The 15,647-nt window shown below is 38.7% G+C and overlaps 1 protein-coding gene across 1 annotated transcript in view; it reads left to right on the plus strand.

Annotated features, from left to right (window-relative positions):
- The window catches only part of FAAP20 (FA core complex associated protein 20), a 51,320-nt gene extending 39,936 nt beyond the window's left edge, over positions 1-11,384 (plus strand). Inside the window, exons 4-5 of the mRNA XM_053689867.1 lie at positions 5,343-5,947; positions 11,103-11,384. Coding sequence (XP_053545842.1) covers positions 5,343-5,947; positions 11,103-11,175 — 678 coding nt within the window. The 3' untranslated portion in view covers positions 11,176-11,384. The remainder of the gene's footprint in view (positions 1-5,342; positions 5,948-11,102) is intronic.
- Positions 11,385-15,647: the final 4,263 nt, after the last annotated feature.

The following is a 15,647-nucleotide window of genomic DNA, read 5'->3' on the forward strand; positions in this document are numbered from 1 at the left end:
TGTATTTTATTGTACCCTATTGTATCAATGCAATGTTTTGTGATCCCAGGACATACTTGAAAACGAGAGAAATCTCAATGTATCCTTCCTGGTAAAATATTTTATAAATAAATAAATAAATAAATAAATATACAAGGTAATTACAGAGGTAAAACGTGTATTATTATAACTGTGTTGGTTATACAAAACTGGGGAATGGGTAATAAAGGGATTATCTTTCTTTTTAAACAAGAACAATTCTAGTATTGACTGTTCCTTTAACACTTACAACAAAGATAACGTTACCCTCACTGAAACTGATTTGAGTGCTAAGTTATATTTTAACAAGAGCGTTACTTTCAATTTACAAGTAGTAATGAGACACAGAAGTGCTAGTTAAGTGCATACTTGGGTGAGTCTGGTTCTGACCCCACTTCCCTTTATGTTTTCAATTTATGCACAAGCACTCTAGCCCCCCCTAACATTTATTTATGTTAAAGACATATATATGGGGCATCTCCACTGGTAATAGTGTAGTGCTATTGCAAAGTTTTTTGACATGTGGACACTACAATGGATAACCAAGCAAATTTGATAATAGAAGTAAATTGCAAGGAGACACCTGAACTAGATGCGTGTCCCAAGTTCTGCAAGGCCATGTGCTAAACAACCTAAAAGGACCGTTAAATACAGTAATTGTTTATCCCATAAATACACAATAAAAAGACAATTGCACATAATCTAAATTTCAAATTAACAGGAAAAAAAAATCGGAGAAATTTCAAACATTGATTAAATTTTGCTGCCCCTACTGTCATGTGACAGCCATCAGCTAATCACAGACTCGTATACCTGTGAACTCTTGCACATGCTCAGAAGGAACTGGTGCCTCAGAAAAAGCGCATATAAAAAGACTGGGAGCAAATTGATAACAGATGATAATTGGAAAGTTGCATCCTCTATCTCAAACTAGAAAGTTTATTTTTTACTTAAAGGGACATTATAAAGTATACACTAGATTTTTCTTTGCATAAATGTGTTGTATTTGATCCATTTATATAGTCCTTCTGGGTGTGTTTTTGTAACAATGTATAGTTTTGCTTATTTTTAAATAACATTGTGCTAATTTTCAGACTCCTAACCAAGCCCCAAAGTTTTAGATGTAGACTGATGTCTACAGACTTCAGACTGTTTCTGTTTTTTTAATGGGTCTTTTCATATGCAGGGGAGGGGGGAGGTTCTTCTTTCAGCCCCTTTCAGTGGGTGTCCTAGACTAACCTCATCAACAGTGCTAAATTGGTAGCTTCTAAGTAAGTTTTTAAAAGGTTTTATACTGGATTGTTAGATCAGCATCTGTGCATACTTCTTTATAGTAGTGTCTATTGCATGCAGTTATATGAAAATTGGTGTATACTCTCCTTTTAACAATCACTGTAAACGAAAAGAAAAGGGGATGGCTTTGGGGTGTAGAGTCATACGTCTCTCTCTACTGCGCATGAGTAAGCACTTCAAGTACCTACCACATGTCTATGGACAGGAAGGTGATGAATCAGTAAGGGTTTGTTTAGGGGTACAGGGAAATCAGTTGAAAAAAAATCATTAAAATATACTTTCTTGGGGGCGGGTCCGTACACCGACCAAAATGGCTGCTTTCTTATATGGCTGAGACCTGGTACTAATAAATCCGCTGTTTATCACCCCTTTGATTTGCAATCTGTGTCCTACTCGACAGCAGTTCTGAGGAATAATACCTAAGGAACAGATTTTTATATTTCTCATCTAGAATCTCAGCCACGCAGACCGGATTAGATGAGGTACGCAGCGGAGGCCTACTAAACGACCTAGCCCTCATCTATGCTCCATAATTCCTGACAGATCAGGTCCAGCAGCTCTGCGAGCTGTCCCTAATTCCTAAAATTACAGTCAAGGGAGTTACAAGGAGACAATATTCTTCTGATTATTACCTCGACTTGAGCGATTTAGAAGATTCTAGCTATGGAAGAGTCTTACCAAGCAGTACAGAACTTGCTAAGAAACTTTGAAAGAGAGCTACGCAACACTATAGAAGATGCATTGGAACCATTGTTTCAGCGATCCCCTAAAGGATATACGTCGCCAGATCATCAAGGGAGATAGCCCTTCACTGGTGGTTTCGTACCAGGGTGACCCAGAGAGAGAGAGCACTGCTGGGATACAGCTCCCCAGCCAATGCGAACCTGAGCCTCCATCGACTTACCTATCTCCTGCTTATACACTATTGAGTCCTCTGGAACCCTCTGCGATCAGTAAGCAGAGGCATAGAGAGTCCGGTGCTAAGTGGAGAACAAAGGTGGAGGAACACTGAAGATACTCTGTCGACCAGCAATCTGAGTACACCCGATACAGACCTATTGGTATTCCATTCACTGGGTGGTGCAGCCGGCTGCCCCGACTCTGACAAAAGTGACTCCCTGCTACACTGCGCACTCCAACCGACATGGGTCCCAACATATGTCTGCTCATCTGGTGGACTCTTACCAGGGCCATTGAATGCAGAAAAAAATGCAAGTGAGAGTGCCGTCTCCAGTAACCTGGCTCTGCGATCTGGAAATCTACCGCCATGTCCAGACCCCATCTTGAGCCTTGACCCAAATGCTGGTAACACAGCTTGGCCCGGCGGTCTCAGGAAAGTGACATCCATGCTGCCGATGGGAAAACAGACCATCCTCCTAGGGTCCAGGAGTTTCTTAGCTGCCAGAAATGTGGTGAGCAGTCACTTTACACCCGATTTCCAATATTCCTTTGTGAACCAAATTTGGGGTCAGAGCCACTGGAAAATTGGCATTGGTTAAATCTATTACACACTGGTGTTGCCCGTCCATCCAGCTATGATTATAGAGACTCAGCAACCCCATATTAATATGTCCCTAAGGATATACATAGATTTTCTGAGCTTTGAGGGGAATTATCGATAGGCCTAAAATGCTTGTCAGACATTACTATGATGCTCTCAGAACTATGTTAAACTCATGGTGGACATACGATTCATAACGACTTCACAAACTGATGTAGCATCTTATGACACTGCAAATTATCTAGAATTGAGGAGACTAATGTTACATTCAGAGATCTGTGCGTACTAAGAGTAAGATAAATGTATCCTAGAAGTAAAACACTTCACAACATCTAGATATATGGTTAGCAACATGTGGAAGAGAACGCTTTGCTTTAATTTTTTTCCCTGCTTTAATATATGAGAAAATATTTAGATCCTACTAGCATTGTTTGATAAACTTACCTATTTTCTCTGCAAAAATGTAACCTTACCCTAATACTACCCAGATTCTCTCGCCACACCCTGGGCCATTTATATTGTCTGTTGACCCCTCTATGTTCCACTATACTACTTGGAGTCCGTATGTACCTTGGTTGGTAAGCTACTAAATTTAATCATCTTATCAATCTATGAGAATCGAAGATTATACTAGAAGTAGCCCTGATGTATAACCTTGACAACCTAGTTCAGCCGCAATTAGATATTCTTAACTAATGTACAAGACACCTATATATTTAACTTTACAAGCACTGCTACATAGGCCTCATAAGAGCAGGTTTTTTTATGGGTACGTCACATGTTGGATACGTTGCTGATAAAATCTCATATCCATATGTTATTCTCCTATGCTCTCCTAAGTGTATCTCTATAGTGACAAGCTCATTTTGGGTGACTATATGGTTGTTGTTTTTTTTTTACTGGAGTTAGGCTGCAGAAGTTACTGTTATTAGACTGTTTCAAGGGGTACAGATATTTTTTGACACAATGATATACAACATAGAGAGTCACGCCTTTATTTTAACTTCATGAATATGGAGATTTCCTATCTAGATACAAATAAATGTATTTTCCAGCTACCTAATGTTGTAGTCCTACCCTTTTATAAACAAACATATTTTGTCAGATCATATTACACTAATAAGGTCACAGTAGCTCCCTCAATATATCTCTATGAGCTCTTCTTTTTATATTGCTCTCCATATATTCGTCTTCTATAGAGGATAATTACTTTTGTACGTTTACAAATTGAGGTTTGTTTCTATATACTATACAAACTAGATGAATATGTCATACTTATAACTGATGTGTTTCTATAACTTCCAAAAGTGACCATATATTATTGTAACCCTCCTGTTATTCTTAATAATAGATATGTTGGAGGTCCAAAAGTGGCCTCACTTGTGTTATAGAGGTGGGATACTGAGGATTAGAATTTGATATTCTTTGTTTTATTTTACAGATAATATTTAGACTTTTGACTACATCATTATATCCCACTTTATTTTGCATTTACGGTACCTATTTGCTTATATGTCAAGTAACTGTCATGGAGCATATTACCTGTATATTTATGTTATCTCACAATGGGATTCCTGTATGTTTATTTTTAATCCTCAATAAAAATATTAAAAAAAAAAAAATGATTTCTTGACGAAAAGAGGCTGCATTTTTCATTACAAACGTTTCTCCGATATGAAACTTAATTTTTATGTAGCTTCCAGTTTAAAGGGATAGAAAGGTCAAAATTGAAATGTGCCTGGGTGCGTTTCAGTTTTGAATAGAAACATTTTTTGCAGTATACTTAGATTAGCAAAATACTTCTAGTAAAAGTTATTATTTTAGCGACATACACACATATGCTGTGAGGGCCCGTGCGCCAGCAAACGCCACACTTTCTCAGAGCTGACACTGTACACACAGCACTAGTCACACACAGCATATGTGCGTATCCCGCATAAAATGTAATTTTTGCTAGAATTATTTCTGCTAATGGAAACTAAAATGCACCCATATAATTTCAACTTTGACCTTTCCATCCCTTTAAGTAAATAAAGTATTAAAGGGATATGAAACCAAAAAACATTCTTTTGTGATTGCGACAGAGCATACAATTTAAAAAAAAAAGTGTCCAATTTAATTTTATTATCAAATTTGCTTCGTTCCGATAATATTCTGTGTTGAAAAGATACTTTGCTAGGTGTCTGGAACATTACATAGCTGGAATACTGCTGCCATCTAGTGCCTTGCAAATGGATAACATTCTTGCAAAACAGCTGCCACATACTGCTCCAGACTTTCACACTTTCGAGCTTACGTCCCTGTTTTTCAACAAAAGATAGCAAGAGAATGACAACAAATTATAATAGACGTAAATTAGAAAGTTGTTTAAAATCACATGCTCTATCTGAATAATGAAAGAAAAAAATTGGGTTGCACGTCCCTTTAAAGTTCTGACATTGTCTCCAGTCTAAGAATTTTAGATATACAGTATAGTTTCATAATATCCATAGACTGTGATCTTTTAATGTTGGAAATCTGTTTTTTGCAGGTAGTTGAGAATGAAAAGGCAAAGCATAATTGTAAAGTTTTTTCCATTGGAGAGAAAAAATTTAAATGGGATCCATTCCCTGATTTTCCAGGGAACCAAAGTTCGGACCAAACTTTGATTAACATACAGGACAATGACGATGGACTTGGATGCAATGAGAAGAGGAGAGAACATTTAGAAGAGAATTTCCACACTGCAGTACAAAAACAAAGTCTTGTTGGCATAACTGAGAATCCAGAAAAAAGACTTAACTGCGAGCAAATTTGTAACCTACCTGAGCAGAATAACAAAACGGTCTCAACCAAAAGCTCAGAAAAGATTGTTGTAGGGCTAAAAACTACCAAAAAGCCATCTCTTCACAAGCAGACGTCTACAAAAAATACAAAACAGGACAAAATCAGGACCTTGTCCCAAAAGCCTGATAAAAAGATAAAACAAAATTTACAGACACAACCTAAACCTGATGTCATCATGGTGGATATTTCAGACGATGATGCTGGAACATCAAGTGCTGCCCCACAGACTTTGGAGAAGGATATAGACAAAGCAGATGGTGCCAAGACATTAGCAAGCTGTCCTATTTGTTTGATGCAGTTTCCTAAACCGTGAGTTGATTTATTCATTTTTAGCTGAGTGAGTTTAGCGGTATCCGTTATGGTGTGGCACTTTACCAGAAGCATCAAAGCGAAATGTTAGACAGTTTCTAAAACTTTGTAATGAATTGGCATGAGCTCCTCTTATCTTCCCCTATAGTAACTAATCTCATTTGCTGCTTATATTTCTAATGCAATCTGCCCTCTTATTATGCAACTAGAATGATTTCCTTTCATCTTAAGCAGTATCTACTCAATCCCTTTCTTGGCTTCCTATTAAAGGAAGACTTGCATGGCACAAACACTAGCTACAGTTATGAATAGAAAAATGTCCTTGTGATTTGGAACATTTATTCCTTCTGTAGGAGACCTCTGGTTTCAGGGGGAAAAATAAATACTGGTCTTAATTTTTTTTATTTATTAGAATTGGAGGAAAGAATGGCTTCCTTCGTTGCTAAGCTTTTTTCACACCACTGTGCCAAGTTGATTTTTAGCTTTTTCTTTTTTTCTGCTTACATTAAAGGGACATTAAACCCCAAATTTTTCTTTCGTGATTCAGATATTTCTTGATATCCTTCAGCAAAGGATATCAAGAAAATGAAGCAAATTAGATAATAGAAGTAAATTAGAAAGTTGTTTAAAATTGCATGTTATTTCTAAAGCATGAAGGAAAAAAATTGGGTTTCATGTCACTTTAACATTTTAACCCTTTAACCCCTTGAGTGCTAACGACAGCTCTGAGCCGTCACAGAGTTTCCCACTCTGGTGCTAACGACGGCTCAGAGCCGTCGCTAGCACTCTCCCACATTGAGGGAGATCTGGGGGCTCCCACCCGCTCCTACCCTGGCGATCGTGCCTTTGAAGTGACAGGCATCGCCGGGGCTTCACGTTTTGCGCAGTGACATCACGCGCAATGACGTGATGACGTCACTGCGCAACTTTATGAACAAGTAACAATACAAAGTATAGGGAAAGGGGGCATGCTGCTTAGACGCCTGTATCTCAGGCATCTAAGCAGCTACAGACCCCCAAGACCCACCATTGGAAAGGTAATCACATAACCTTTCCAGTGGTGTAAGTCTTGGGGATCTGAAAAAATATATATAAAAGTTAAAAAAAAAATTATCAAAATTTTTTTTTTTAAAAAAAAACCTTCAATCACCTTAGCACCCAGGTGGGAAAGTGCTTAGCACTCAAAGGGTTAAAGGGATATAGACCCCCCCACAAAAATAATTGTGACTTAGAGCATACAATTGTAATTTGTTTTTCAAATTTACTTCTTTTTAAATTTGCCTCGTTCCCATGGTATTCTTTGTTGAAGAGATACATAGGGTGGTGTCTTGAGCACTACACGGCAGGAAAAAAACGCGCTGCCACCAGGACATACTGAAAACGAGAGAAATCTCAATGTATCCTTCCTGGTAAAATATTTTATAAATAAATCGTGCTCTTGCAAATGTATATTTAACATTCTTGATAAACTGCTGCGATGTATTGATGCAGACATATGCACGCTCCTAAGCTTATGTTCCTGCAACCAATAGAAGTAAATTGGAAAGTTGTATGCCCTGTCTGAATCATGAAAGAAAATAACTGGGTTTCACGACACTATAAGGACAAAGGTTTTTCTCAGTTTCCATGCTAATATAACATAGGCAGTTTTGACATTTTTCACCATAATTATCTGCTCTCTTTTTAAAGGGACAGTCTACACCAGAATTTTTATTGTTTTAAAAGATAGATAATCCCTTTATTACCCATTCCCCAGTTTTGCATAACTAACACATTTATAATAATATACTTTTAACCTCTGTGATTATCTTGTATCTAAGCCTCTGCAAACTGCCCCTTTATTTCAGTTCTGTTGACAGACTTGCAGTTTAGCCAATCAGTGCCTGCTCCCAGATAACTTCACGTGCATGAGCACAGTGTTATCTATATGAAATACGTGAACTAACACCCTCTAGTGGTGAAAAACTGTTAAAATGCATTCTGAAAAGAGGTGGCCTTCAAGGTCTTAGAAATTAGCATATAAACCTCCTAAGTTAAGCTTTCAACTAAGAATACCAAGAGAACAAAGCAAAATTGGTGATAAAAGTAAATTGGAAAATTGTTTAAAATTACATGCTCTATCTGAATCATGAAAGTTTATTTTGGCCTAGACTGTCCCTTTAAGTGCACACAAACGTATTATATACTGTTTTTTTTAGCAGGGCTTTCTTGTTATACCCTATGTGGGTACATAAAATAACAAATAATAGGAATTTAATAATGAAAAATCGGAGAAATTGAAATAAATGGTTTGTTTTTTTCAGTTTTCTTTATAATTATTACTACACAACTATTGTTAAATAGATTTCTAAAGAAAAATACCCTTAAAATAGCTTCATTGGTTTGTCCTGATTTTAGGAATACCTCATATGTTTAGGTTTCCCAGTAATTTATAACAAATACTACAATAAAGATTGGTTTTACACTAAAAAAATGAATGGTCACCCAATCCATAACCGCTAGACAAAAGTATATATTTGGAGAAACTAGACACTAGGGTATTTACACTTTTAGTTCCGCTGAGGACAGAAAATAAAACTTTATTAAAATACATTTCTAAAAAATACAGTAAAATAAATGTTACCACTTTGATTGACATTGATGCTGACAGTGAGAAAAGGGGGGGTCAAGACAACCATTATTTACAAACAATGGCTGGTGATTTCTGACACGTGATTAGCGTGACTGGCATTCACAGCGATCACATGACCATAGGAGGCATCACTGGAGCGCCTCACTCCTGAGTCATGCAGCCCACTGAGCATGATACCAGCATGCAGGTTCCATTTTAAGTATACAATCATTACATTACAGTCAGGGCCGTCTTTAATATTGACAGGACCCTGGGCAAAAATTTTCTTGGGCCCCCCCCCATGCAATTTCGCTCTCCATCCCAACATTCCAAAAAACAACTAAATCAATTTTTTTTTTAATTATTAGTCCAGCAGTGGATTATCCAATGCTGAGCTAATCATTTAAAAAATGAAATAAATTGCAATATGTGAAACTGGACCTAAGCAGTACTAATAAGTAAATAAATATATAAATTCCTCCACTGTGGATTCATTTAATATTCTTTTGAATGTGATTCTGGTGTGAGGTTAGCTGGTTAAAGAGATTTAGGGCAGCAACAGGAGCAAAGCAAAGTAAAGACTGAGGAGGAAGCATGGAGGTGCAGTATAAGTTTACTGACTGGAACAACAGAACTACTATGGGAAGCTGTAAAATCTGAGACAGAGAGAAAACAAACTATAAAAATAAACCTAAATTAATGTGTGAAGTATCAGCATGACACTATTACATCAGCCACAGCAGCACATGTCACTTCTTTGCTAGAAACAAGTTCCCTCACACCCTGCACTAGACAATGCTGCATGGGGAGGGGTGTGTGTGCACTCACTTATTCTTCCCACTGACAAAGCACTGTTCCCCTTACAAACTTCAGTTAGTTGATCTTAGGACCACAGCAGAAAGAGCAGGGCTAAGGGGACCAGCAGACTGGATGCTGTCTGTCCAAGGCTGCATGGATACAGTGTGAGATGACTCACACAGCCTCAAGACTGAATAGAGCAGTGTATGCAGCTGCACAGATGCTCAAATCCTCATGTGCTTGCCGCTCCAGCTTTCTGCTGCATGCGCCTACAGTCAGCCCTACCCAGAAACAATCCTTGCCACGAGAGCAGTTACCTGGTAACATTGGTAACCCCAGTAGGACCTTATATGATGCTGTGGGAATGGCTGGATGCCGAGTTAGGACTTTGCATTCAGTGCTGCACAGTGCACATCTAAAACAGCACATGGCAATAGCTTGGCATGTCACATGACACCTGCACGGTCTGGCACAGTTTTTTAAAAAAAAAAATATAAGCAGAGTATGTTTGACTGTGAGAGTATTAGGACAGAATGTGTGTGTTCCCCATGTCACATCAGCAGTCTGGTATGACCATAAAAAAAAAAAAAAAAAAAAAAAAATTTTTTTTTTTTTTTAGGACTCTTGGGCCCCTCAACAGAAACTGGGCCCTGGGCAGCTGCCCCTTTTGCCCTGTGTTAAAGACGGTCCTAATTACAGTGAACAAGCCAACTCTTTTTTTTTTGTGGCAGTTGTTAAAGGGACATGAAACCCAACATTTTTCTTTCATGATTCAGATAGAGAATACAATTTTAAACAACTTTCCACTGCATTTCTATTATTTAATTTGCTTCCTTCTCTTTTTATCCTTTGCTGAAAGGTTTATCTAGGACAGCTAAAGAGCAGCAAAGAACCTAGGTTCTTGCTGCTGATTGGTGGCTGCATATATATACTGATTGTCATTGGCTCACGCTCACCCATGTGTTCAGTCAGCAACCAGTAGTGCATTGCTGCTTATTCAACAAAGCATACATAGAGAATGAAGAAAAAATTATAATAGTAGTAAATTAGAAAGTTGATTAAAATTGCCTGCTTTATCTGAATCATGAAAGAAAAATGTGGGTTTAGTGTCCCTTTAATATCAGCCAGTGATCAGCAGAGTCCCAGTACTAAGGTGCACATAATCATGCAGTTAGTTTCACTTTACATTTAAACGGCTTTTACTTTAAGGAAACCCATATTTTATTTCATGATTCAGATAGAACAATTTTAAACATCTATACAATTGATTTCTTTTTTCAAATTTGCTTCATTCTCTTGGTATCTTTTTTTGAAAGAGCAGCAATGCACTACTGGGAGCTAGCTGAACACCACTAGGTGAACCAATGACAACGGTCATATATGAACCAATGACAACAGTCATATATGTGCAGCCACCAATACGCAGCTAGCTCACAGTAGTGCATTGCTATACTTGAGCCTACCTAGGTATGATTTTCAGCAAAGAATAGCAGCAAAACAAAGCAAATCAGATAATCAACGTTAATTGGAAAGCGTTTCTATCGGAACCGTGCTAGTTTCATTTTCACTTTACAGTCCTTTTAACCTTTTGCACGCAATACATATTTGAGGCTCTTACACATACATTAATTATAGAACAGAGTGCAGTAATATATGTTCTTTTTACATTTGGTGTAAATTTTTACAATTCCTGATTTACAATGTTCCCTCTAATAAATTCCTTTTTCTTTCTTTTAATTTATTCAGGTTATCACAGCTTGATATTGACAGCCATTTAGCTCAATGCTTGTCAGAAACAACAATAGATATAATGTGGTAAGAACATTTAAAGTGATCTGATGGAGACTGAAGAATATTTTGATGAACCTATAAAACGGATCTCTCCATTCGGATCTTGCTTTGGATTTCAGGGAAAAGCAAATATTTTTTTATTATTATTTGTATTTGTGAAAGGAGTTCCTACAACAATATTAGTGTGCGCCCTTTGGCGAATAGAATAAAATCAGAATATATGTATATTATATTTACTATGCTTGTTACAGTTTTTTTTTTGTGTCAAAATACTGTTGTAGTTAAAGGACCAGTAAACACAGTAGATTTGCATAATCAACAAATGCAAGATAACAAGACAATACAATAGCATTTACTCTGAATTTCAAATAAGTAGTAGATTTTTTTCTAACAAATTTCAAATTTATGTATATTTCCACTCCCCATGTACCATGTGATAGCAATCGGCCAATCACAAATGCATATACGTATAGTCTGTGAATTCTTGCACATGCTCAGTAGGAGCTGGTGACTCAAAAAGTGTAAATATAAAAGAATGTGCACATTTTTTTTAATGGAAGTAAATTGGAAAGTTGTTTAAAATTACAGGCTGCATCTGAATCATGAAAATGTTATTTTACCTGAGTGTCCCTTTAAAGGGACACTCAAGTCAAAATTAAACTTTCATGATTCAGATAGGGTATGAAATTTTAAACTTTCCAATTTACTTCCATTAACAAAATGTGCACTTTATTCTTATATTTACACTTTTTGAGTTACCAGCTCCTACTAAGCATGTGCAAGAATTCACAGAATATATGTATACGCATTTGTGATTGGCTGATGGCTGTCGCATGATACAGGAGGGCGGAAATAGACATAAATTTGTCAGAAAAAAATCTCCCATTTTCCAGCCCCCTGTGTCATGTGACATACATCAGCCAATCACAGACTAGTATACGGATACACTGTGAGCTTGTGCACATGCTCAGTAGGATCTTGTTCCCCAGAAAGTGTGAATATGAAAAGACTGTGCACATTTAGTTTATGGAAGTAAATTGGAAGGTGTCTTAAAACTGCATACTATATCTAAATCATAAAAGTTTATTTTGACTTGAGTGTCCCTTTTAATATAGTAGCATTTTACATTATACACTAATTTGCAGAAATCCTTCAGGACTGACAGTGTGCCACAGAGAAAGGAACTGTTGTTGTATGGGAATATAGGTAGAAAATCATAAAGGGAAATGAAACCCAATTTTTTCATGATTTAGATAGATCATACAATTGCTGCCTCTTCACCCGCTATTGGGTCACAGCTCTTCTTTTTCTGTTTGCTCTGGCCTAGTATGACATTATATGGCCTTTTCTTTCAAATCATCCTGAGAGTCCATTATTATTATCAGGTATTTGTAGAGCGCCAACAGATTACGCAGTGCTGTAAACATAGTCAGTATACAGGATAGCTTTTGTAGGGATCAAGTGGGTAGAGGGCCCTGCCAAGAGTTTCACTGTTGCAGTTGGCTCTTATGAAGGCGATCTGCAAACAGCTGGGCCCATAGGCTTACATTCTAACGGGTTCAAGGGGAAAGCAGTGGAGTTAGGAAAGGTTAGTGTTGGTTGTAAGCAATAGTAGAGTTTTTAGGGAGCGCTTGAAGCTGTTAAAACTAGGGGAGAGTCTTGTGGAGCGAGGCAGGGAGTTCCACAAGATGGGGGCCAGTCTGGAGAAGTCCTGTAAACGGGAATGTGAGGAAGTAACAAGAGAGGAGGAGATCCTGAGCTGATCGAAGGGGACGGGAGGGAGAGTATCTGGAGACAAGTTCTGAAATGTAGGGGGGAGCAGTGCAGTTGAGAGCTTTGTATGTCAGAGTGAGGATTTTGTGTTTAATTCTAGAGGCAAGAGGAAGCCAGTGAAGGTATTGGCAGAGAGGTGCAGATGAAGAGCGACGAGTAAGGAAGATGAGCCTGGCAGAGGCATTCATAATGGATTGTAAAGGAGCTATGGGGCAGCTAGGTAGGCCAGAGAGGATGGAGTTGCAGTAGTCAAGGCAGGAAAGGATGAGAGAGTGGATTAAAATCTTAGTTGTATCTTGTGTAAGGAAATGTCTAATTTTAGAGATGTTTTTAAGGTGGAAGCGGCAGGCTTTAGCCAAGGACTGAATGTGAGGAGTGAAGGAAAGATCTGAGTCAAGTGTGACCCCAAGACATCGGGCATGCGGGGTAGGAGTAATGATGGAATTATCAACAGTTATAGAAATTTTGGGGGTGGAGACATTGGAAGAAGGGGGAAAAATAAGGAGTTCAGTTTTGGAGAGATTTAGCTTAAGGTAGTTAGAGGACATCCAAGGTGAGATATGAGAAAGACAGTTAGTGATACGGGTTAGTAAGGAAGGAGGTAGGTCTGGTGCAGAGCGGTAGATTTGGGTGTCATCGGCATACAAATGATATTGAAACCCATGGGACTTTATTAAGGAACCTAATGATGACGTGTAGATTGAAAAGAGAAGGGGACTGAGGACAGAGCCTTGAGGTACCCCAACAGAAAGTGGTAACGGGCACAGGGTGCTCCGGAGAAGGCTACACTAAATGTACGGTTAGTCAGTTAGGAAGAGAACCACAAGAGAGCTGTGTCGCAGATGCCGAAGGATTGGAGGGTTTGGAGCAGAAGAGGGTGGTCAACAGTGTCAAAGGCTGCAGACAGGTCAAGGAGGATAAGCAGAGAGAAGTGGCCTTTGGATTTTGCTGTTAGTAAGTCGTTGGTAACCTTGACAATTGCTGTCTCTGTAGAGTGATGGGGACGAAATCCAGATTGCAGTGGGTCAAGAAGAGAGTTTAGTGTAAGGAAATGGGATAGATGTGCGTATACTAGCTTTTCGAGGAGCTTTGAGGCAAGAGGGAGTAGGGAAATAAGGCGGTAGTTGGATGGGGAGGTTGGATAGAGGGAAGGTTTTTTGAGGATAGGTGTGACCAGTGCATGTTTTAGAGATGAGGGAAATATACCAGTGATGAGGGAGAGCTTGAAAATGTGTTTGAGTATGGGGGTGAGGGTAGAATAGAGGGAGGGGAGTAGCTGTGAGGGGATGGGGTCGAGGGGACAGGTAGTGAAGTGGGAGGACAATATAAGGGCAGAAACTTCATCCTCGTTAACAGGGGCAAAGGAGTTGCATTTTTGGATATTTAGTCCATGGTTTATTGCAGGAAAAGGCAAACAAACCTAAACACCCCATCTCCCAGCACTCCCTTACCACTTTGGAATCCAATATCCAAGCAATGAAGTCCACAAGACCACCAGAAATAGGGTGGGACTCAGAAGGTAGGCAGGCAGATTACTAACCTTCAGGCCAAATGCCATTTCAGATGAGGGATGTCCCAAAAAAGCATCATTGCCAAAGGCCCAAATAGGAGCTACTGCACTTGAGGAATGAGCAATAATACACTCATGGTGCAACTTATCTGCCACAATGTAAGTCCTTCTAATTAAAGTATTACGCCAGGCTGCCAGTGTAGAAGCTGTAGCCATATGACCCTAGCAGGTTCCAGAAAAATGAAGAGAGGAAAGTATAAAAGGCTCAGTTGACTCCACATAAAATGTAATCAAATTTAAGAGCTCGAACAACTCCAAGGTTTTGAAGAATTTGCTCCCTAGAATTCTTAAAAGTTGGACACAAAGAAGGTAACGCAATCTCATGATTAATCGTGTCTTTAGATACAAAAAACAAATAGGTAGTTCTCAAAACAGCAATTTCCTGATGAAAAAGCCAGTAAAGGAGACTTGCAGGGTAGAGCTGAAAGTTCAGAAACCATGGCAAAATGAAAAAATTAACTAACATAAAAAGAACCTTCAAAATCAAGAGTTAAAGAGCTAGACCGTGGATAATTTCAAACCGTTGGGTCTCAAAAACCCTCAAGACTAAATTGAAACTTAGAGTTGGAATTACAGGCCAAATAACAAATTTAATATGGTCTGTATAGCAGGAGCCTTAGCAATTTTCCATGGGGTAGATTTAATAAAGGGCAAGGGGACATGATTCGTTGTAGCGAATCATGTCCGCTTTACCTTGCTAAATGCAGACAGCATACGCTGTCAGCATTTAACATTGCACAAGCATTTCTGGGGAAATGCTTGTGCAATGCCGCCCCCTGCTCACCGGTGGCCAATCGGCCGCTAGCAGGGGCCATCAATCATCCCAAGCGTATCGGATCGGGATGATTTCAGTCCACCACCTAAAAGGTGTCTTACGACTGCTGCTTCTTAACTTCTGTTTCAGGCAGACCAGAAACGATGGGGCTCCGAAGCAGCATCCGCTGCTTCATAAATGGAGCCCCATGATTCTAGGAAACCAAAAAGGATTTCCAACTAAAATTCCAAGCAACATACAGTGCCAGATACTCACCTTTCCTTGTGGTCTATACGTCTGGTTACATGTTTCAACCACCTTGTCAGACAAGCCTCTGTCAGCCAGGATCATGTTCTCCATCACCAGGCCGTCAAAGCTAAGGTCTGAAGATCCTAATTAAAGA

The sequence above is a fragment of the Bombina bombina genome, chromosome 8 (genome assembly GCF_027579735.1).
Source record: "Bombina bombina isolate aBomBom1 chromosome 8, aBomBom1.pri, whole genome shotgun sequence".
NCBI classification, from domain to species: Eukaryota; Metazoa; Chordata; class Amphibia; order Anura; family Bombinatoridae; genus Bombina; species Bombina bombina.